We start from the raw sequence: 22,179 nt of genomic DNA on the forward strand, positions 1-22,179 counted from the left end.
TAGAGTGAGTTACTCGAATACAATCCTTGAAGTTATTTTTAATCTAAAAATGTTTTATCAATCATTGTGCTAATCTTAAATACTCTTCGCGATGGTGCGATGACATGGGTGAACGCGTAGAAAGAGCGAAACGCATCTGTCAGATAATATTAGTAATCTGTCTGTGGTGTAATCTTATTTTATTAAAACTGCGTTTACACATCAACACACACGGGGGTCATGACATGGGTATCTCTTTATTAGTCTGTGACATGATCACATTGTAATTGTATCATACGTACATAAGGTACATAGCATAGATGGCGATGCATGATCACATTTAATTAATACCACATTCCATTGATAACTACCGCTAATTAGACGAAATAATTAAGAAAAAAAACAATTTCAAATTTAATCCCAACGTGTAACAACGTCGTTACACTAGCCTCCGAAATTGTTGGGCAACTACAAGTGCGGTCAGTGCGGAATAATTTATTTAGCAAGTGTTAATGGGATAAATAATCTCGTCAATTGGGTCCTTATCTACATACAATCTTATCAATCTATAGTTCGAGTGGCGGTGAATTATGAGTTACAACCAAATCTGAAGCGTAGTAGGTATTTTATCTAGAACGAAACATACTTTTACCCGAAGATGTCTAATTCTATCATAAGCAAATGTTTACTAACGAAGGGATACAGTGCTGTTATTGGCACTCGTAATGTTCGGTAAGTCCGTTATTTATTTTGGCTCTATATTGCTTTAAAAAATAGTGTATATTCAAAGTAGTTTCTACTAAGTTGAACCTTGAAATTTATAGTCATTCATTTCAGGTCGTTTAGCAAAGGATCTAAATATGACGTGGTTGTTATTGGCGGAGGTATAGTTGGCGCAGCATCAGCTAGAGAACTCCTAATAAGATACCCTGATATTAAAATTGCGCTGCTTGAAAAGGAACACCGAGTGGCTCATCATCAGAGCGGGAGTAACAGTGGAGTGATCCACGCAGGCATTTACTACAAGCCTGGCTCTTTGAAAGCCAAGCTTTGTGTTCAAGGCCACGCTTTAGCTTATGAATACTGTGACAAGAAAAATATACCATACTTAAAATGTGGCAAATTAATTGTGGCTACTGAACGATCAGAGGTTTCCCGTCTCTTAAATCTGTATGAAAGGGGACAACGGAATGGCGTCAAAGATATGGAACTGATGGACAAACAGCAGATGAAAGAAATCGAACCGCACTGCGAAGGGCTCCAAGGTATTTGGTCCCCGCATACCGGTATTGTAAACTGGGGCAAAGTTACTGAATCTTTTGTGGAAGACTTTGTTGAGAGAGGTGGCCACAAATATTTAAACTTCGAAGTTAGAAAGTTTGCCGAAGCTCAAGACTCTGACTATCCTATAATAATAACTGATGAAAAAGGACAAGAAGTTAGAGCTTCACATGTGCTGACATGTTGTGGTCTTCACTCAGACACTATTGCTGTGCTAACAGGATGTCCGGAAGAACCAAAGATAATACCATTCCGTGGAGAATATTTGTACATAGTTAAAGAAAAGAGTGATATAGTCAAAGCTAACATTTATCCCGTACCTGACCCTAGGTTCCCCTTCCTTGGAGTCCATTTGACTCCAAGGATAGATGGACGAATCATTGTTGGGCCAAATGCTATTTTGGCTTTTGCAAAAGAAGGTTACAAGTAAGTATAACTATTTTTATTTATACTCATAAGTCTACACTTCCTTATAATTCAAACACTTCATGTAATGTAATTTGCAATTACTACAATACTCATACTCATGTAATTAGTGTTTAGGTTTTGACTTATTGCCGTTCATTCTGGGTTGACAAATACGAAGTTGTGCACTATCAACATTATTACGAGTACATCCTTTTTCATTGAACCTGTCTGATAAATATGGACAAGTTGGAATTGGCATCAGCAGGGCTACTACGAAACTCGAAGTTCGTATTGTACCGTCTCTCTCACTCTCGTATTAAATAGTATTAGTTATAAGTGTCAGAGGGACCGCAAGACACGAACTTCGAGTTTCGTAGTAGCCCTGCAGTCCACACTGCCTATATAAAAATGTGGGCGAGTTACCACTGTGGGCCATACAGTAATGTAAACAAAACAGGATATTGACAACATAACATAAGAATGTGGCTGAGTTAGAAAAGTGTCACTTTAACAATTGTATGTTGATGACATAGCATTCTGGACGATTTATAAAGGTGATAAAATATTACTGTGGGATATATTCACCCTGAACCTATGGCACATGTAATGTACCTATTCATAAATGTTTAAAGTTTCAAACAATTACACAATAATTATTACATAAAAATTATGTGATGAGAATTGATAGCATCAATGTTATCTTTTATTTATATTTCTGTTTCTATTATCTTTAGTTGTGACGCTGATTGCTGATAAGAGCACAACAAATGTTATGAAATAGTTCATTCAGGCCTAGACAACTAAATCAAGTGTGTCAGGCCACCTATACTGTAGGTTTCCGTATTTTTAAGCGGAAAATACCACAAAAACAATAACAACTGTTTAGGACATAGTAACATATTGCCGTTTGAGATAGGAATTAGGTCCATGGGGTCCAGGCGTGAGCTCGTAAGAGGATTTTTTGAGCCTGGTAAAAACGACTGACGACCAGAAGGCAGGTAGCTATTTCCACCAGCGTTTGAGCCTGGCCATTCAGCAAACTCCTGGGAACTATGCCGTCGACTGATATTATGAAAAACATTCTTTGATTTTGAATGGTCATTAGTTGTTTAATTATATCACTTGAAGTTTAACTCCTTTAGATAAGATTAACAAATGAATTATTGAAATGAACAAATAAAGAACTATTACAAGCTTTTATTCAGTTTCACCTATCCCATTGCCTGTCTGTCTGTCTGTAATCAAATCTTGCAAGTTAAACAACTTCCAGTAGTTGGATTGACTTGATATTTGCTATACTGGTGTAAATTGCGTGACAATACAATAATCTGGTAGTGACATCCAGTGACTCTTCAACGTGGCATAGACGTGAAATTTGGTATGCAAATATAGTTTGGGTAACAATACAAGTACAGTCAGTTAAAAAAAGCTTGTACTTACTTACTAAAAATGTTTTTTTTTTGCCAAAAACTTTTTAACTTAATTACAACTTGCTACAAAAAAATATTTATTTTAACCCCCCCTGAAATATATAAATGCTTAAGTATATAGTAAACTAACGCATGAATCAATAATTTTTCAGATGGGGAGACATCAATATGCAGGAGCTCAAAGAGATATTCCGCTTCCATGGTTTCCGCAAGGTTGCCATGAAGTACGCAGGGTTCGGGATGAAGGAGATGGCTCGGTCCTGGCTGGTGCCACTCCAAGTCGCCCAGCTGAGGAAATTTGTGCTGTCGCTGACCACAGCTGACGTGGAGGCCGGGCCTTCGGGGGTCAGGGCACAGGCTATGGGTAGTGATGGTGAGATTTGATTTAATGAACTAAATAAATAAATATTATGGGACACTTGACACCAATTGACCTAGTCCCAAACTAAGACAATAGTGGTGTGCAACAGATTATTTTCACCATGATAAGCAAATTCAAACGAAAACATGCAGAGAGGGAAACCTTATTCAAACAGAAAAAAGAGTTTTTAGATGCAGTGACTGAATTTGTAGGTTAGTAATATTTTAAGAATAAGACTATGAATAAGAACCATTTATTTCATAACTAACATAATCAATAGGAAGTAACGAATATTCCAATAACTATCTTAATCGACGACCGGATAGCCAAGTGTTTAGAGAATCTGACTACGAAGCTTGAGGTTCCGGATTTGATTCCCGGCCGGGGCAGATATTTGTATGAATAATACAAATGTTTGTTCTTGGGTCTTGGATGTTCAATATGTATTTAAGTATGTATTTATCCACATAAGTATGTTTATCCGTTGCCTAGTATCCATAGTACAAGCTTTGCTTAGTTTGGGACTAGGTCAATTGGTGTCAAGTGTCCCATGATATTTATTTATTACTTATTTTAAATACGTTTGTTATGAAAATGGAATCCACTCAGCATTCGTCAGGCCACAGAGGTGACTCGGTTGACTTGACGCTAATATTATGTGTGGGTTGACATGCGATACAGAACTGGCCGAAGCTGCAGTGTAGTGTGGTGGTGGTGATAGATGGGTTTGTGTGTTTTGATACTAATATCCTTTTCAGAACTAGTCAATACAAATTGAGTTTCTGAAGAGAAATTTTTTCTCAAAAATATTTGTATACCTTACAATGTTCAACATATCGTTTTAAATAATTACTTATTTTCCAATAGGGATGCGATAGACAGAAGCATAAAGTAGGCAAGATTCTTATGCCTAATCGTCACTTTTGTAGGGCAGAGGAGCTTCTGTGTTTGTACTATTACCTACTTATTCTGTGGTTCATCTTTTATTAGCCATACTATCACGCTACATTTAGCATCGGTATTGTCTTTACCTTTCATAAAAAATTAACCCCGAGCATCATCTCTTTCAATAATACTTACCGAAACGAAAGTAACGACAAAAAACTCTGCAGAAACACTGAATATTTACCCAAATATTTAAAATGTGTAACTGAACTCCGGAAGTTAAGAGGAGAGGGCCTTTGCCCAGCAGTGAGACGCAGTTATAGGCTAAATATAATAATAATAACTGAACTCCTTATAATTCCAGGCACGCTAATAGAGGACTTCGTGTTCGACTCCCAACCGGGCTCAGGCGCGATAGGCAGCCGGGTGCTCCACTGTCGGAACGCGCCCTCGCCCGGCGCCACCTCCTCCCTTGCGATAGCCAAAATGATCGCCGACAAAATGGACGACCAGTTCAAACTGTCCAACAAAACTAGTGCAAGTTCGAAGTAATGTTACGTGTTTTTTCTACTCGAATTCTTGCAGTTTTAGAGGGGTTTCCCACTACGTCCTATCCGAAACCGATCTGAATCAGTGAAAATACTGTCCGAGGCAGTTGTAGAACTAACTTTTTATATGATTCAGTCGTCCGATTCCTCTCGGATCCAGTGCGTAAACTGCCAGGGCGAAGCCACCTATTGCAGGTTTTTTTTTTCTTAAATGAAATACTTTGCCGTAACATAATGGGGCGGCAAAGCTAACTGGCAATCTTTAAATATACCTCGGTGAACTACCAGACAAATAGTTCTACAACTGCATGGGACCGTATTTCCACTGATCCGGATCGGGTTCGGACGTAGTGCAAAATCACTCTTAGACTGCGTATTCACTAGAAACAGCTGTAGTAGATACCCAGCTTTATGCTAAGTCTACTCCAGGGATGGCGAACCTTTCAAGGTCAAATTTTTATTTTATTTTTTTATAAAATCAATCTGGCTAGCGGTCTGGCACAAGACCGGCCTGAGTGGAGAGCCTTTTGGGAGGCCTATGTACAGCAGCGGACGTCTTTCGGCTGACATGATGATGATGATGAATCTGGCTATGACTTGCCACTAAAGATTCTTAGTGATTTCATGGACAAAAATAAAACTATCAATGAATTATCATTATCAGAGAGGTCAAATGTTACAGAATAATGTTAAAGGTCGGTAACATGCGAAAAATCGATAACTGGAATAGTCGATAAAACACAATGGTCAATCCCACGTGGCATTTGATTTTTGCTATGAGAATTCCGCTCCTACATTCGATGATTACTATAAGGACAATTATTTTGTAGCGTGCCGAAAATGGTATGCGTGATATGAGTTCGCCATTCCTGGTTTACGCAATTCTTAAAATAATGGCCGACTGGGTAGTCTTAACCATATTTGGTGTTGGGGTGCGATAATCAGCCTACACCTTGCTAGTAAAAAAAGTATTCTTTTTAAAAGTTGGCAGGTATATTTGTTGGTTGGTTGTGCTGGCGCCCTGTAGAATCCTGTGCCCGGGCGCCACGCACCTTCTTCCATCACGTAAAGGGATAAAAACTGCCTTGGTGGCCATTTCGACTGTCTGACTAAAGCACAAATCCAAAACAATGTTATTTTATCTTTATTTTACTTTAAGATTTAGATATGTCATATTTTTTACTCGATTTTTTCATATTTATACCAGTTTTAAATGAAGATTACGATTGATTTAGAACAGCATTGTACATTGACGATTTTATCGTGAAAACTGAGTAGGTAAGGTACGGAGGCGGAATTTTTTTTTATTATTAAATGGCTCAATTCAAGATTAATAAGTCCGAGCAAGGCCTGACTAGATTCGGTGTTTCAGAGCAGTTTAATTATTTAATTTTATATCATGCATGTCTCACAAGAGCTTAAGTATCTCGGTAATATAATATTTTGACTAGTTCTCGATTCATCGGATTCTTGTTTCGTCGGAAAAAATGACACTAGTATGCAATAAAATCAGTTAGGTAAAGAAAGCGTTCGGTTATATTTTACTAGCTTTAACCCGCGTCTTCGCCCGCATTAGAGCGCTTTCAGATTATCCGATCCGATATCGTTATCGGTGGAACCTTTTAATAATCAATTTCACTATGTTTTCCTTGACAAAAGTATAAAATGTCAACATGACATTAGTAGCACAAAGGTTCCACCCTGGGTCATGATTCAATTTGTTCGACTGTGCCTTTTTTGTAAATGTAAGTCTACCTTTTAGTAGTAATATGAGTAAAGCCACGATATTTCCATAGTTTTGTTCAACTGAAAAATTCCGACGAAACCAGAATCCGACGAATTGGGCACTAATAATTATTTCTAATTTTTTTTTTTGACAATGGTAACAAAGGCCTGCAAGTGATACAACAGATGCTTTAAACCAGTACTGGTCTTGTTCTTGTTTCAAGCAATATGCCCATATTTTTGGTATCTATTTCAAGCCCTGCATCCAACAAAACAAAAATCAATTTAGACGAGTAGATATATAGTCATTTTCTAAGCCATATTTACTACTAAAGAATACGTAATTTGCGCTCTGCTAGCATGAGTTACCACTACATCGTTTGTGCATCTGTCTAATTAGCCTGCAAGAAAGGGATACACTGTGCGAAAAGGACAAGCGTGCTAGCTTCATTTATAGTTAACGTTATTGCTTTTTGTAAATAGTACTTTTTTATTCGTTTTATTTTATATAATTTTATTTCCTGTATTTTCAAGAGAATCAGAAAATTATGTCGAATTTAGGTAATGTATCAGACTTGTAATAAATGGTGGCTAATCAAGAGTTTAGAATAAATTATAATGAAATTAAAATATATATGAGAATGTAAATTAAATCGTTATTTTTGTACAAAACACTTGAATATGAATCATATTTTTAAAACTTAATTTAAGCGTAAAAGTATGGTGCTACGGCAAAAACAGATCTATTTAAATTATTCCATTGAATGTTAAAAACTTGTTATATAATAATAGTAATGAATAAACATGTTTTTTAGATTCATATAATTTTATTTTTGTCTTGTACAATCAGAATTAAATATAAGGAGTGGCTAAAATGCTCAAAGATATCGGAACATGTTTCTCTAAGTTGTTGTAAAATCAGCAGATAGTTGGAACACAAACATCCTGAATATCAAGGCCGTTAAGGTGACACTTCACTTGGCGTTGTGTTTTCGCGTTGCGCTATTGGAATCTCCATATCGTTTATGCTATAAATGAAATAGTACATCTCTTTCGTACACGCAAATGTTTCAAAGGTATACCGAGTGAAGTGCCAACGGTAGAGCATCATTCGCTATTTCAGTAGCTTGGCCGTTAATTTTTTTTTCTAGCTGTTGTTCGCAACTCTGTCTGCCAAGAATATTCGTTTATGGAATTTTCCGGGATAAATACTATCTTAGCTGAGTCCCAAACTATCTCCATACCTACCAGTATGGTCTATAGTGCCCACCCCAGGATGTTGGGCTACCAATTCAAAATTCTATAATACCTGATATCTTCACACAAAAATCCAGGCAAGGCCCCTCTGAAAAATAACCCTAGATACAAGAAAGTGGTAAAATAATAAAGACAAAAACTCTGTACATAAATAATTTAATTCCTCTTCAAAACCCACTGTTATTACATAAGGAAGACATTTAAAATAAGTTTTCTTTGCACACAAATTCCTTGGTATTTGATTTTAAACTATACAATACAACCTTATTCTTATGCATGAACAATTGATTGATATTTTTGTCCAATACTAATTTGCTTAATTAATAAATAAAATAAATAAAAACATTTACATTAAGTTAGTAAGGGTAAGACACAAGCCACACAGAAGAGACGTGGGACGGGGCACCCCTTGAACCATTTTACAAGCTTTTATTTTATTAAAGGTACGGAAATGTAGTTTGGATGACAATACAACTATTTTTTGCATCCACTCCTTCGTTGTCCCAAGGCCTCTAGACCTCTAAATCCGGCTATGACCAGGGCCGTATCTTTTGAGCCATAATACATTGACATTGATGGATGTATTATTATAGCCGCTTTAATAGGCACGGGTCCATAAGGACCTTGAATTGCAGAATGACTAACAATTAAACAAATTGCAGTATGCCTCAGTAAGCATAAAGACTTTAAAAAACCGGCCAAGAGCGTGTCGGACACGCCTGAAATAGGGTTCCGTGGCCATTACGAAAAAACTAAGTAATATTTTTATGAGGATTTCGTACTTTGTACGGAATATTCCAAGTTTAGGTATATTTTATACCTTAGGCTGCTATTTACTCTTAAACTACTAATAATTGTCAAGAAAACTTAACCGTTATGAAGTTTTCCTTTTACCTTTGATAGACTTACTACCATCCTGAATTTTTTGAATTTTGCCACCTACCGGTTTAAATTTTAGAGATGCTCGATTTTAAAAACCTTTGCACTTTAAACTGAATATTTTGCAAAAAAACCACTGAATTAAAAAATCGTTTGAGCAACCCCCTAATGGTTTTAAAAAAACATTTTGGATGAGAAAAAAAATCACCCCCCTTTATGTACTATATTTTAAAAAAAAAAATATTGTACCATTTTTTCGGCATAGTTAACATATATATTCGTGCAGAATTACAGCTTTCTAGGAGCTTTCTAGTATTGATAGTCTCTGAGCAAAGCCGCGGACGGACAGACAGACAGAGACATGGCGAAACTATAAGGGTTCCGTTTTTGCCATATTAGCTACGGAACCCTAAAAATGAGCTGGTAAGCAGAATGTCGCGGTTGTACGATTTAATTGAAAAATAAGATTTAATTCAGATTAACCCTAGTAGGTATACTAATAGTCTATTAATACATTAAAACACCACAACAGTAGGGTTTCTACATTCCTTATCTACAGTCATGGAATCTAGAATAATCTAGATAAGGTATAATATACCTAACAATTTTTCATTTAGGCTTTCCCTCCAGTTTGTGTTCCTATTGTTATTCGGCGTGGAGAGTAAGACAGCCGGTGAAATTACTGGCACTTGAGGTATCCCATCTTAGGCCTCTAGGTTGGCAACGCATCTGCAATACCCCGGTGGTGCAGGCGTCTATGGGCGGTAGTGATCTCTTACCATCAGGAGACCCACTTGCTCGTTTGCCATCCAGTCGAATAAAAAAAAAGAAAAAAGAAAGTTTAACAACCCACCTGTTTTGTCCAATTAGTGGCTAGGACAGTATCTTTAGTCCTCTTAGTGTCTACCTGCATCAATCATGTAACCAAATTCAATTTATTCATTTACCTGATTGTTACCTTAAACTTTATAGTATAAAGGATCCTGTACTATTAAATTGTCATAAGCACTTTTTTTGGCATTTCCTCAAATATTATTCTAGATAAATTCCCCTTTGAGAAACACTCACAAACTGTCGTTTGAGATCATACACTGTCGTTAAATGAAACATGATATTACTGATCACCACAATGTACTCTGCAAACCCGAAGAGCGAATAAACTGGAAAAACAGAAAAAACCATGGGTATTTATTTATTGTAGAAAAAAGTATTTTTGCAAGCATAATAGTTTATATTATATATTTTATTCAAGTAGAATTTTTGACTTTAAAAATGAGAATGAGACATGCTGAAACAGGTTAGCATTAATTTTGATGCGGTTTTTTTACATGTAAGCGAGTTGCTGTTTTATTACAACCGGTTCAGTCATTTTTGAGATGTTGAATGTTTAAATGATAATGTTGGGGTTTATCTTATCTTATCTTATACTTAGGGGTCCTTGCGGATACACTTTTACAAACAATCCCAAGTTAGTTAGGTTATGCATTCAAATAAAGCTATTTTAAATAAAATAATAATATGGTAAAAAAAAAAAAATGTTAATATATATGTGTGTATATTTTACTGATTAGGCAACTCATTTTCAACCTATTTAGAAGCACATTAGGGGTCATCTATAGATTATGAAATTTATGAATGAACATTTTTAATTAATAATTCTTTTGCATCTATTCATCATCATCATAGGACGTCCACTGTTGGACATAGGCCTCCCCCATAGACCTCCAGTTGCTTCGGTTGGAACCGGCCTGCATGTACCGTACCATAATCCACCAAACTTACCATAAGGTTCACATAATCGGTTGTGTCGCAAGAAGAAATAGGCAGCAACCGCAAAAGATGATATGTTGACAATAAAAGCTCTCCATTTCATCTTGACGGACTGCTTCTCTGTGCTAGTCACATGTGATTTTCTCCTGTACTTCGTAAGCATCATGCAAGTAAAAAGCATGTAGAAGACTGATGTTCCGATGAAAGTTTTAAAACAGAATTCATGATATGCTGAAAAAAAATTACACCTAGATGTGAGATTAACACAAACTATGATAAATGATCTATGAATAAGATTGGAAACTGTTAAAACTTTGACAGACAGTATTACATCTTATGTTTTGTTTGTGTTGTGCCATTACAAAATTTTACACATTGCCTAAAGTATCCATTATACTTCTTTTTTTAGCTGCCAGCTTTTTTAAAAAAAATATGCTTAATGTGACTGGATTTAATTAAAACTAAAGTTAATTAATTACTTTCAAGCAGACTACTTAAATTGTTCTAAATAAACAAGAATGACTTACGATAATATACGGAAGACGTCCAATGAGTTAGTCCTATTAAAGCTAAGTTCTCAATTATATTTAAAAATACTGCTAATCTGATTACGATATCAAGATATTCACTTATCACATTTCTGTAGTACTCCCATCTTAAATAAATTATAAAGAACCTCATAGGAGCGTGGGTGTAAATAGCCGTTTTCCATATTGTATTCTGAGGCTCATAGTTTCCTATAGACGCTGATATGGAAGGAAATACGTTGGGTACATTGCAATGCGTGAAATTTGCATTTTCGAAATCTTTGTACATGGTCATCATAACACAAATTATGAACGCAAAAAGAGGTAACGAAACTGTAATAACGCACAGTTTAGAGACTGATATTCTAAATAAATGCTTTCTCTCCGACTCATTGTATAAAGGTATATACATTTAATTGATAATCCAGTAAAGAAATTAAGGTGTTGCTTCTAATTCTCAGCACAGCAGTGATTTCCAGCTGTTTTGGTTTTGTGTCAATAACACTGACAGTGACAAAAAGATGGTGACAGAAGTAAGCCGTATTTTATTTATAGGGCAACGAGGTTCAGAGTCAGGTCCAAGTTCCAACTAAAGATGATAGTTTAGTATTTCTGTTCACCTAGAAACTAAAAGAAATCGTTTTTAAAATAATCATGCTGCACGTTAAGAATTTGTTTTATTGCTGATAATATTTTTCTTTCAAGTATAGATTAGCATAAAGTAAACCCACACAATGTGCAATAAGGACCGTAAGTTAACAGAATCGAAAAATACACCTTATGTTGCCATAATAAATCAAATCCCCCAAATTTTATGTTAAAATAATATGAATATGTTTTTATTTGAATCTTATTAAAAGAAACCTAAAAGTCTATTATATCCTTAATGTTAAATTTTCAAGATGGAAAAATAGCTATGATATTTTTTTATAAATGTAGGCGTATTCTTAAGGGGGTTGCTCTTCCATACAAACCTACGGACACCCCGCATAGCTTCCACGGACATGTTTTCTTAGAGGATTTTTTGAGAATAGTAAATTATGGATATGCTCTTCAAGCAAAATCCAAAAAAAAGTAACTTTATTGCATCAAAAGCGCAGCGTGATGCAGTAAATTTTGATGCATTTTACCATTGTATGAGTACAACTGACAGTGTTCGCAGCGAGCATGTAGTGACATCTTATATGGGTGCGTGAGTCAATGTCACAAAATCAAACTATTGTAAATAGGTATCGACTATTTCGTGTGGTCACGTGACCATCACCTTTGGCTCAGATAATACGACAACTAAATGAAGAAAGCATTAGATCACTGAGAGATCAAGTTCAAGTTTCTGAGTCTAGTATTTACTTTTTTTGTTTTTAAATCTGTTATTTTCGGAAGTTGAAACGCCTAAACTATTATTTCTGATTAATGCAAGGACACAAACTGTAAGTAAGACGAAAAATAGGTAAGTTACTTTTAAAATTGTCATTTAAAATAATAATTATTTAAGTAACAGACCCAGTCCTCGGCAAAAATTATAATATTGCATACTTTACATACATTATAATGCGGTGCTTCGATCTAGGACAAGTGGTTTAAATTCAACTTACAAATTCTGAACAGATATTAGTTATTTACTCTTACGTAGACAGTAGCGCCACTAATTTATATAAAGCATATTTATTCTCACAATAAAAGGTGCTAGGTGTAATCACTAAACTAATTAGTTAAAAAATAAGGTCTACATTCAACATACATTGCATTTGTATGTATGAATATCAAGTTTTACAGTGAGGCTCAAATAAATTCCTACATATCACGGCATTTTTACGGCCACTAAATCTAGGCTCGGTAAATAAAAAGGTTTTCACAATCGAAGTAGTTTTCGTACCTTTTTTATTATTATAACTGGCTAGATAAGTAAAATTTAAACTTCATTATAATACATTTTTGTCACAACGTCAAGTCAATGAGATTGATATTCAAAAGCAATTATGTTTGAATAATTATGGTTTGAACACAAATCAAGAAGTCAAAAAGTTGGCGGACGAGAGGAAATTAGCAAGAGTGCAACTCTTAAACTATTTATGTATGTACGATTCGATGATGAAAAGAATAATATGTAATTGGATACACGGGTATGTTTATTTTATCATTTTTGTCAGAAACATTAATATTTGTTACAAGAACACCAGAGGCAGGGCTGTAAGAATTTCATTCCTACTGGGTGGCCAAAGTATGGCTAATCGTGTGTACCAAACTTGTGGTCTGCAGCAACCTACTACGAAAACATACCAAATTTCCCTAACTCTTAGTAGCGTCGTGAACATTTTCACTCCATAGAAGTAAGTCGCTTCCCACCGTCTGTCTGCATATGTACGAGTATGTACTGTATGTACTCTATTATGAAGTGATTCAAGATTTTTTATTTTATTTATAAGTGTGAGAAACGGCAGGGGTTATGGTTTTGGAGCGTATGTATGGTCATTTCTTTCGCACGCTATGCGACAAGGCATTGATGCATCTTAACAAGAAAGACAACAAACAACAAGACAAGAGAAGAGACAAGAAAATAAGTCTTTGTTAGGAGTGACACAGGTTGTTAATTTTATGCGTATGTGAGTCTGTCTGTGTATCTTTCCGTCGGCCCATCCGTCCGTCCGTCTGTCGATCTGTCCATCTGTCTGTCCGTCTGTCTGTCCGTCTGTGTTTCGAAGTGAACACTACATCATTGTCCAGTGATGGCATATGGATCCGAGACGTGGTGCTTTACTTTAGGCCTTATAAATAGGCTCAGAGTTGCTCAGCGAGCTAAGAGAGCTATGCTTGGGGTTTCTCTACGGGACCGAATCAGAAATGAGGAAATACGTAGAAGAACAAGGGTCACCGACATAGCCAAGCGAATCAGCTCGTTGAAGTGGCAATGGGCGGGCCATATAGCACGGAGAGCGGATGGCCGTTGGGACCGAAAAGTTCTCGAGTGGAGGCCGCGGATCGGCAAGCGCAGCGTAGGACGTCCACCAACAAGATGGACGGATGACCTGGTTAAAGCCGCAGGTTCACGGTGGATGCAGGCCGCTGCCAGCCGAAGCAACTGGAGGTCTGTGGGGGAGGCCTATGTCCAACAGTGAACGTCCTACGGCTGAGATGATGATGATGATGATGATGATGGTGAATAAAGTTGTACCAACTGTACTTTAGACGAAAACTTTACTACGACCTTTAAAATTTATAAGTATTTTATTGATAATTAGAAGCAGAGTCTTGGGAAATAGCTCATGTTAGGAGATAGAGAGATCAGAAGAGGTATTGTTACATTTGTCTCTGTTAGGAGTGACACAGGTTGTTAATTTTATGCGTACATGTCTTTCCGTCGGCTCATCCGTCCGTCCGTCTGTTGATCTGTCCATCTGTCTGTCCGTCTGTCTGTCTGTCTGTGTTTCGAAGTGAACACTAAATTCATTGTCCTATTTTTTTAATGATTGTTTACCAACGCACACACCAAACCTTTTATCCTAAAAAGCTGAAATTTAAGATAAGGAAAAAATGGGATTTATTATGTACCTACATAAAATTCTACTGGTTCGTAACTATTATTTAGTTTTTAGGGTTCCGTACCTAAAAAGTGCCAACGGAACCCTATTGCTGAGACTCCGCTGCCTGTCTGTCTGTCTGTCCGTCCGTCTGTCACAGGGCTCTATCTCTTGAGTCGTAATAGTTAGACACTTGAATTTTTTACAGATTATGTATTACTGTGGCCGCTATAACAACAAATACTCAAACCAGAATAAAATAAATATTTAAGGGCGGCTCCCATACAACAAACGTGATTGTTTTACCGTTTTTTGCATGATGTTAATAACGGCAACAGGTAGACGCTTGAAATATTCACAGAATATTTAGATGTATAATTACTTTAAAAATAAATAAATAAATTAAAATAAAACAAATATTTAAGGGGGGCTTCCATACAAAAAACTTGTTTTTCTGGCCGTTTTTTTTTTGCTAATGTCTAATGTTGTATAGATAATGGTACGGAACACTTCGTGCGCGAATCCGACTCGCACTTGGCCAGTTTATTTTTAATACCCAGGTTAGGTATCATAGTATTCAATGTTATATATTTAATTGTACAACTCTATCTCCATATCACTAATCTCTGTAAATTTAAAGGTCAAAAAATCGGTTACGCTTAGATACTCCCGCCATTAGTTTTTGGTGAAATAATTCTTCATAATTTACGAAAAAAACCTGAAAAAAGGAACTATTTATAACAGCGCCATCTAACGGGACATTGCTCATGAGCTAACCAGGAGCAAACCCCTTAAAACAAGCAACGGGAAGTTTGTTGCACCATAAAATATTCATACCTATAGGTAATTTTCTTTTACTATCTATTTGCATGAAAATCGAAGCTGCATGCAGCACATGACCATTAATAACCATGCAAAACATGCGCAAACGTGAAAAGACAGCGTAAACTGCAGGGCTACTCCGAAACTCGAAACTCGAAGTTCGTGTCGTGCGGTCCCTCTGACACTTATACTATTTAATACGAGAGCGAGAGGAACCGCACGACACGAACTTCGAGTTTCGAGTTTCGGAGTAGCCCTGCTGCTTTCTTCCAATATCGATCAAACTTTCTCTGACAACGTAACAACTAAGTCTACCTATTGATTTAAAAATGAAGTAAAATATCAGAGTTCCCGATACTGCAAACATGTAGTTAAAATTAGTAACAACAATGAACTGAATTATTATGGAAGAGATATTAAATAAAAATATATTCAATGATACGGCGCTTCTGAAACTCTCTCCAGATTACGTTCCATCGAACACACTGTTGCGGCTGCAAGCGAGAAGAAACATGGTAAGTTTTTAATACAGCGCATAAGTCATGTTTAAAAATAAACAGGCAGTTAACCGTTGTGAAACTTTTTCTCATTAAAATATCACCTACGTAGGTGGCCCTTGGCAGCCATTTGACATGTTATGAAGAAAAGGTCTAATGTTCCTCACATGACCCCACACAGCTAGCTACATATTAATAATCTGTACCCCACACCCCAGAGCCGGTCCTGGGAAAGCAAGAAGAGTGGTCACTCTAGGCACCAGATGGCAAGGGACGCTATTTTCCAGTTTCGACTGCAAAATAAAATTTTGATGGCGACTTTTGAAAGGCGCGGAAACGGTAGAAACAATCTCGGTCGTTCTACCTTAATCAGTCAGGGACTAGAGCCAGCGGTGCATATAAAACCTTCCTTCTTTAAAATTGACTACTTGGAAAACATCCAGTAAAATAAGGAGCTTTATAATAATCGACATGATATTATAATTATACCTTGGCTCAATTATTTTTTCTCTTACTGGCTGTTTTTTTTTGCGAAAAAAATATCGGATTTTGGAATCGCGTATCTTTTGTTTCTTTTTGTAACATGAGAGACCTCATTCATGCACTTTATGAGAGCTATTAATTTAGTACATTGATAATAGAAAATACCAATTCGCGTGTAAAGGGATTCGTGGCATTAATTTTGAATAATAATAGGTTTGTACTATAGTCACTTCCATAGTAAATAGCAACTGTTTAGATGCTCAAAAATATCTGAACGCGATCTAATAATTTGTCGATCGTGTAAGTGCGTATTAAAATATTTTTGAGCACCTAGTTAGCTCTGTTGGTTGATGATCACTGTACCTACTTTTAATTTAAACCTTTAAGTACTTTCTTTACTGCTCAGCCGTACCTATACCTACTAAGTTCAAAAAAGGCCTATTTTTACACTTTAACTTGGTAGCTAACTTTCGTGAAATAAATAGAGTAGGTAGAGAAAATTAATATTTGTTTGCCGTTTTACAGGTCAAAGACACGCATATACACGGATCCTTTACACACAACCATGGTCAAAGGTAGGTATTATGTATGTCATGCTACTCCAGTTTAAGAATTGTATTTGACATTTTTCACACTTTCAGAAAAACAAAAACATCAAAAGATCGGGTAAAAATGAACAAAGAGATAGATAAATTACGCAACAGCTTCCAAAACATGAACTTGAGAAATGAGATTATGTTAAAGAACAACGCTGAAAATAATACACGGCATAAAAATATTATTGATGATACAACACAAATTTTCAATAAGAGAAAAGAAACAATAGAAACTGACAAACAAGTACTTTTAAATAATTATAAAAATACAATAATTAACAATGAAACTGTTCATACTAAAGTTAAAACCAGACATCTTAAACGTAGACCCCTAGATCAACTTGAATTGAAACAAAATGTAATCGAAGAATTCGATGAAATTGATGAAAGCAGGACTATTAGCATACAGTATAAATATCATTCGCAATTAGAAAATGAAGTAAAAGAAGAAATTATGCAAGAAAATGAAGAAGAAAACGTCGTGGAACCAACTGACTATAGTGATTTAAGTATCGCAAATAGTAGACAATTGGCAATAGGTACCCAAATAAATGATTTGCAGAGTGTTTTAATTATGATGGCGATGAACTCAAACTCTAATGAAGACGAAGAACCTGATATGAATGAAACTCGAAGTGATTTGTTAAGGGAAAGCCCAGAAAACCCAGAAGATTTGGTTTTAATTTCAAATTCCATTCAGAAAGAAGCAAGGCCAGACTTTCTGAATATAACTCAAATGAAAATAATTGTAACTGATCGCCAAAGAATTCTTATGAACAAATATATAAAAAAATGGAGAAACTATGTTAATAAAAGAAAAGAATACATCGCACAGCAGAGGCAAGAAGCGATTAACAACTTTTTTGAAAAACTTGAGAAAAAGAAGACTGATCTTAAGAATCCGAATGAAGTGGCTAATAAATCGAAGCAATTAGCAAGAGATTACAGCACTTATCAGCATCGGTAATATACAATAACTTATTCTAATCATTTAAGTTAGCCCAAGTTGAATAACTGAAACCACAAATTACAAAACTATTATTATCTTACAGATACAAGATGCAAAAACATATAATTGCTCTCCAGAAAGCCAAACTGGAGGAGCAAAACAGAATGATAGATGAACTAAAATACAATAAAATTATAGAGGCTTCGAAACATTCTGTTGATGCCATGAAGGAAGAAGTGCGTAGAACGTATTTCGAAATGGACAGGAATTTGAAACCGAAGATAAAATTGCTGACGAATGAGCTTAAGATTCAGGAAATAGAAGGTACCTACTCAATATAAATTGAAGAAAACGTTGTTGTACGCAACATCCATCATAATGTAGTTGACACAGTTAGCTACCTACTTCATTAATTATTTCATTATCAATTTCAGAGCCATCTCTCGTTCTTCACTGTTTAAAAGTGCCTCAGTTTTTGCAAAGAATGGAGAAGAGAGCGCGAGAAAGAGAAGAGAAGCACGCAATGATAAGGGAAAGAAGAAAGCAGATGGAGGAAGAACGGATTCGATTAAAACAGCAGGTAGGTAATTTGATGATAAATCTAAAATTAAAATTAAATTAAATTTTAAACAATTAAAAATAAATGTACTTTTGACTCTAGGTAAGTACTCATAAGTTAGGTAGGTCATACAAACAAAATCAGGAAACTGAGGATTTTGCCTTTTTTCTTAATATTTTTTTAGGCGGAGTTAGCTAAACTAGAAATGGATAAAGAAGAGAAATTCAAGAGAATCAAAGAGTTGAGAGAGAAACGCAAGAAGGAGAGAATGGAAAGCATAAGGAAAAAGCAGTACGCCGACAGGATGAGGTCCTTGATAGTGATGGCGGACCTTCACTACGAAAGAACCCTGATGGCCAAATACTGTATTAGACCATTAAAAAAGCTGATGGAATTAAAACGCGATAATATGGAAAAGGCAAAAGCACATTACAAGTTTCAATTAAAGAAAAACGTATTTTTACACTGGATGTTCTATACAGAAGATATGTGGATGGAGAGAAATTATAAGGCAGAAAAATTCTACAGAACAAAAATTTTGAAACTGATATTCGCAGCATTTAAAGAGGTGAGTTCATTTATTTAAACATTAAAGAGTTAAATCAATGATGCAAACACTACAAATAATTATAAAATTTATTTTAGAATCATCACGAGTATGTCTTGCAAAAACAAGTTGCAGAAGACTATTATGATTTGTACGTGACGCAGTTAATATTTAGAAAACTACGAGAAGGGATTGCAGTCATTAAGAAAGAGATCGAGTTAAAAATGGAGAAAGCCAAGCTCTATCACAACAGGTAAGTAACTACGGTGTACCATGGTAGTCCTTTAAACCGGATTTTACTAAACTACCGTCGATTGGATCGAACGAAGTCCCGAGTTTGTTATGTTTTCTGAACTTTGTTGATTCTTCTAGCAGATGTCACTAATCGCGTCGCGTATGAGAACGAATAAATTGGTGTAGGTACTGCCGTTTCGGCAAAATATTTTTCGCCAAATTTCACTTCCCAAAAAACTTATCGCAGTAGTTTTATTTTCGAAACGAATCTTTAGCATATAAAATTTCGCATTTTATTCAAATTGTCAAATTATCATTTGGCATAATTTTACATTGTCAAGTAACATTGACATATGTTTATTAAGCAAACGTTTTCTTTTGGCTAATATTATATTCCAAATAAATGTTTGTTCAAAATGACACTTCGCACATGAACCAACCACAGAAACCAACTGCTACCAGAAAAGTAGGTTAGGTTAGAACCATCACGATACATTTGACTAAATAATAGGTTGGTAATATGAAACATGACTAAGTAATAATTTTTGAAAGAATAATTTGCCAAAAAAAAATTACCAACTGTAAAATTGCGATAAGTTGTTTTAGCAAATGATTTTTTGCCAAATGATAATTTGAGTAAAATATTTTGTTATGTGATACTTTGGGAAAAGTTTTTTGCCCATACATTAGTAATCCGAATAAATTACTACATGGGTTGCTTAGGTAGACTGTAGTAACTGGTAGCATGCCACGATATTTAAAAGACGTTTTTAAATATTTTTCTTAGCATCCGTTTGAGAGCTACGATGCCACAGACAGACGGACAGACATGGGCGTGAAACTTATAATAACACTCCTCTTATTGCGTCGGGGGTTAAAAAGAAAGATGTTTTTTTCTTACTAAACTGACTCAGGATCATCGTAATTACGACTAGAATAGAGAAACTCTACTTCATCTCATTTATTTTAAAATCCACCGTTACTTAAATACCTATACCGTTAAATGACAACAGTTTTATCTAAAGTTTATTTGCCTCATTCCTTACAGGAATCTTCTATTCAAGATCCTAACTTGTTGGCGAACGTTGCCAGCTTTAAACGCAATAAAGAGAGAGCAAGAAGCTAGAAAAGCGAGATGGAGGGAGAAAGTGCTGCAAGTAGTTCCGGATTATACGCCGCCGGAAGAATAAAATAGCATTCAAGAAATACTTACAGCGTTATTAGTAAAACTAGAACTTGAGTAGGATCTTAAGGCAATAAGAATATTAATAGACGACAGAGTTACATTTATATTAGTCAGAAACGATAGGGTGTCTTGCATCGACATAATATGTACCTTACGGCACTAGATTGCCTGTTTGAAACTAAACGCGCGGCGCATCAATTATTAATATTACTTTGACACAACACAACCTCCTGCTGGGCTACTACGAAACTCGAAACTCGAAGTTCGTGTCGTGCGATCTCTCTGACACTTATACTATTTAATACGAGAGCGAGAGAGACCGCACAACACGAACTTCGAGTTACGAGTTTCGTGGTAGCCCTGCTGTCACGGACGTCAACAAACTATAGGTAGTGAAAGGTTCACAAATCTGCGCTTTGAACAAATTTTGTGCGCCGTTTTGATGTAAAAAACATGCAGTCTAGTACATAGATGTCATTAGTTTCTTGACAGGCGAAACATCGCTAGATGGCATTAGTATCGCGAGGGTTTTCAACCAATCAAAAATGTGACACAAATGTCAAAGTTGTCAAATGCACCTAGCGCGGCGCCAACTACAACTAGCTTGTCACAGAAACTCCCACTGCTGGACATGGACATCATTGTAAGTTTTACCACAGAATAAGTAATATTACAAGTAGTTTTACCCGCATTTTACTCGATAATTTTACTAATTATTATAAATGCGAAAGTTTGTATGGATAAATACAAATTATTCTTACTTACTTTTCAATCGATTAGGTACAAAAAATGTATGTTCAGCAATTTCCGCATAGCTATAGTGTTATTCATGAAGTCGGATACTTACATACTACTTAATATTTTAAGACAATTATTATAAGTGCCACAATCACCAGCTGCCAAAGCAAAGTAGCATAGAATTTTTTTAGTCTTTTACCAAAATCGGGATACTTATTTCGGTTATCTATTGTTTGCCCGAAAGTTATATGCTATAACTTCATTTGTCCGAAGTTTATATGCCCGAAACTTCATTTGCCCGAATGTTTCGTTTACTAGAAAATTTATTTGATATATTCCTATTTTCCCGAAAATTAAATGTCATAATGATACGAATGCAATATGTATTGTTTTCCATATTATTATTGCAATAATATTATTTAATAGAATATTCAAACGCCATACTAAATAGTGTTATTAACAACTTATGATTATTGATTAAAATTGCTTTTTTCTATTACTAATCTATCTATTTTCTTTATTGTCCGGGCTGCTATAAAAAAAATACCTATATCGAAATTAAAAGGCTAAGGCGGGAGCTACGCTCCGCTTCGCTGCCACCTTAGCCTTCTGAACCTTATCCGAGTCGCTTCTGCTCCGATCCGTCTTGCTCGCTCGCTTCGCTCGCTCGCACAAATCAAATGTCGCAGTTCTAACCTAACCTAACCTATGTGGGTAAAATTTACCTAATTCAAAGGCTTGTTTGACGCGACGTCGATAATCACCATTTACATGGATGGCAAATGACATTATGGCATGTGATACTTATGGATTACAATGAAAAATGCAATTATATAAATTAATATTATGGTAAACAAAGATTCTGTTATGATGTCTGATTAATATGGTAAACAATGAGGAGTGCAAATTAATTTATAAGAAACAATATTATGGCGGTTGAATATTATAGCACATGAAATTCGGGCAAGTAAAGGTATACTACTTATTTCACGTGGCCAAA

General features: G+C 35.6%; 3 protein-coding genes across 8 annotated transcripts; 2 read left to right on the forward strand and 1 right to left on the reverse strand.

Moving 5' to 3' along the window:
- Window positions 1-296: 296 nt before the first annotated feature.
- On the forward strand, window positions 297-7,447 carry L2HGDH (L-2-hydroxyglutarate dehydrogenase). 2 transcript variants are annotated; one of them, XM_074093053.1, is made up of 5 exons: window positions 297-458; window positions 552-711; window positions 817-1,686; window positions 3,251-3,471; window positions 4,709-7,447. In XM_074093053.1, exons 2-5 carry the CDS (start codon window positions 638-640, stop codon window positions 4,894-4,896), a joined length of 1,353 nt encoding a protein of 450 aa, XP_073949154.1. In that variant the 5' UTR covers window positions 297-458; window positions 552-637; the 3' UTR covers window positions 4,897-7,447. The 2 variants fall into 2 exon arrangements, with proteins under 2 accessions (XP_073949154.1, XP_073949153.1); XM_074093052.1 differs by having other exon boundaries at window positions 297-711.
- A 1,542-nt stretch (window positions 7,448-8,989) lies between these two features.
- On the reverse strand, window positions 8,990-12,873 carry LOC141431837 (post-GPI attachment to proteins factor 2-like). 3 transcript variants are annotated; one of them, XM_074093058.1, is made up of 4 exons: window positions 12,792-12,873; window positions 11,051-11,677; window positions 10,536-10,754; window positions 8,990-9,913 (listed from the first exon to the last, which is right to left on the reverse strand). In XM_074093058.1, the coding sequence occupies exons 2-4, from the start codon at window positions 11,460-11,462 to the stop codon at window positions 9,786-9,788; spliced, it is 759 nt and encodes a 252-aa protein (XP_073949159.1). In that variant the 5' UTR covers window positions 11,463-11,677; window positions 12,792-12,873; the 3' UTR covers window positions 8,990-9,785. The 3 variants fall into 3 exon arrangements, with proteins under 3 accessions (XP_073949159.1, XP_073949160.1, XP_073949158.1); XM_074093059.1 differs by lacking the exon at window positions 12,792-12,873 and adding an exon at window positions 12,680-12,737; XM_074093057.1 differs by lacking the exon at window positions 12,792-12,873 and adding an exon at window positions 12,646-12,722.
- Window positions 12,874-13,082: 209 nt separating this feature from the next.
- Window positions 13,083-21,555, forward strand: LOC141431836 (uncharacterized). 3 transcript variants are annotated; one of them, XM_074093056.1, is made up of 9 exons: window positions 13,083-13,173; window positions 15,856-15,905; window positions 16,896-16,945; window positions 17,012-17,929; window positions 18,019-18,239; window positions 18,350-18,495; window positions 18,659-19,042; window positions 19,120-19,274; window positions 20,304-21,555. In XM_074093056.1, exons 2-9 carry the CDS (start codon window positions 15,903-15,905, stop codon window positions 20,443-20,445), a joined length of 2,019 nt encoding a protein of 672 aa, XP_073949157.1. In that variant the 5' UTR covers window positions 13,083-13,173; window positions 15,856-15,902; the 3' UTR covers window positions 20,446-21,555. The 3 variants fall into 3 exon arrangements, with proteins under 3 accessions (XP_073949157.1, XP_073949156.1, XP_073949155.1); XM_074093055.1 differs by having other exon boundaries at window positions 13,084-13,173; window positions 15,737-15,905; XM_074093054.1 differs by lacking the exon at window positions 13,083-13,173 and having other exon boundaries at window positions 15,642-15,905.
- The last annotated feature ends 624 nt before the right edge of the window (window positions 21,556-22,179 follow it).

The sequence above is a fragment of the Choristoneura fumiferana genome, chromosome 10 (genome assembly GCF_025370935.1).
Source record: "Choristoneura fumiferana chromosome 10, NRCan_CFum_1, whole genome shotgun sequence".
Lineage (NCBI taxonomy): Eukaryota > Metazoa > Arthropoda > Insecta > Lepidoptera > Tortricidae > Choristoneura > Choristoneura fumiferana.

What these genes read in the sequence shown, in the direction of transcription:
- L2HGDH (XM_074093052.1), top strand. Translation starts at nt 638, where the DNA reads ATGTCTAATTCTATCATAAGCAAATGTTTACTAACGAAGGGATACAGT. An exon ending in ATTGGCACTCGTAATGTTCG is followed by an intron (nt 712 to 816) that starts GTAAGTCCGTTA and finishes CATTCATTTCAG; the next exon opens with GTCGTTTAGCAAAGGATCTA. An exon ending in ACAGGCTATGGGTAGTGATG is followed by an intron (nt 3,472 to 4,708) that starts GTGAGATTTGAT and finishes TTATAATTCCAG; the next exon opens with GCACGCTAATAGAGGACTTC.
- LOC141431837 (XM_074093058.1), bottom strand. Translation starts at nt 11,462, where the DNA reads ATGTATATACCTTTATACAATGAGTCGGAGAGAAAGCATTTATTTAGA. An exon ending in GACGTCTTCCGTATATTATC is followed by an intron (nt 10,755 to 11,050) that starts GTAAGTCATTCT and finishes ATTTTTTTTCAG; the next exon opens with CATATCATGAATTCTGTTTT. An exon ending in CCGATTATGTGAACCTTATG is followed by an intron (nt 9,914 to 10,535) that starts GTAAGTTTGGTG and finishes CTGTTTTTCCAG; the next exon opens with TTTATTCGCTCTTCGGGTTT.
- LOC141431836 (XM_074093055.1), top strand. Translation starts at nt 15,795, where the DNA reads ATGGAAGAGATATTAAATAAAAATATATTCAATGATACGGCGCTTCTG. An exon ending in TGCAAGCGAGAAGAAACATG is followed by an intron (nt 15,906 to 16,895) that starts GTAAGTTTTTAA and finishes GCCGTTTTACAG; the next exon opens with GTCAAAGACACGCATATACA. An exon ending in GCCAAGCTCTATCACAACAG is followed by an intron (nt 19,275 to 20,303) that starts GTAAGTAACTAC and finishes CATTCCTTACAG; the next exon opens with GAATCTTCTATTCAAGATCC.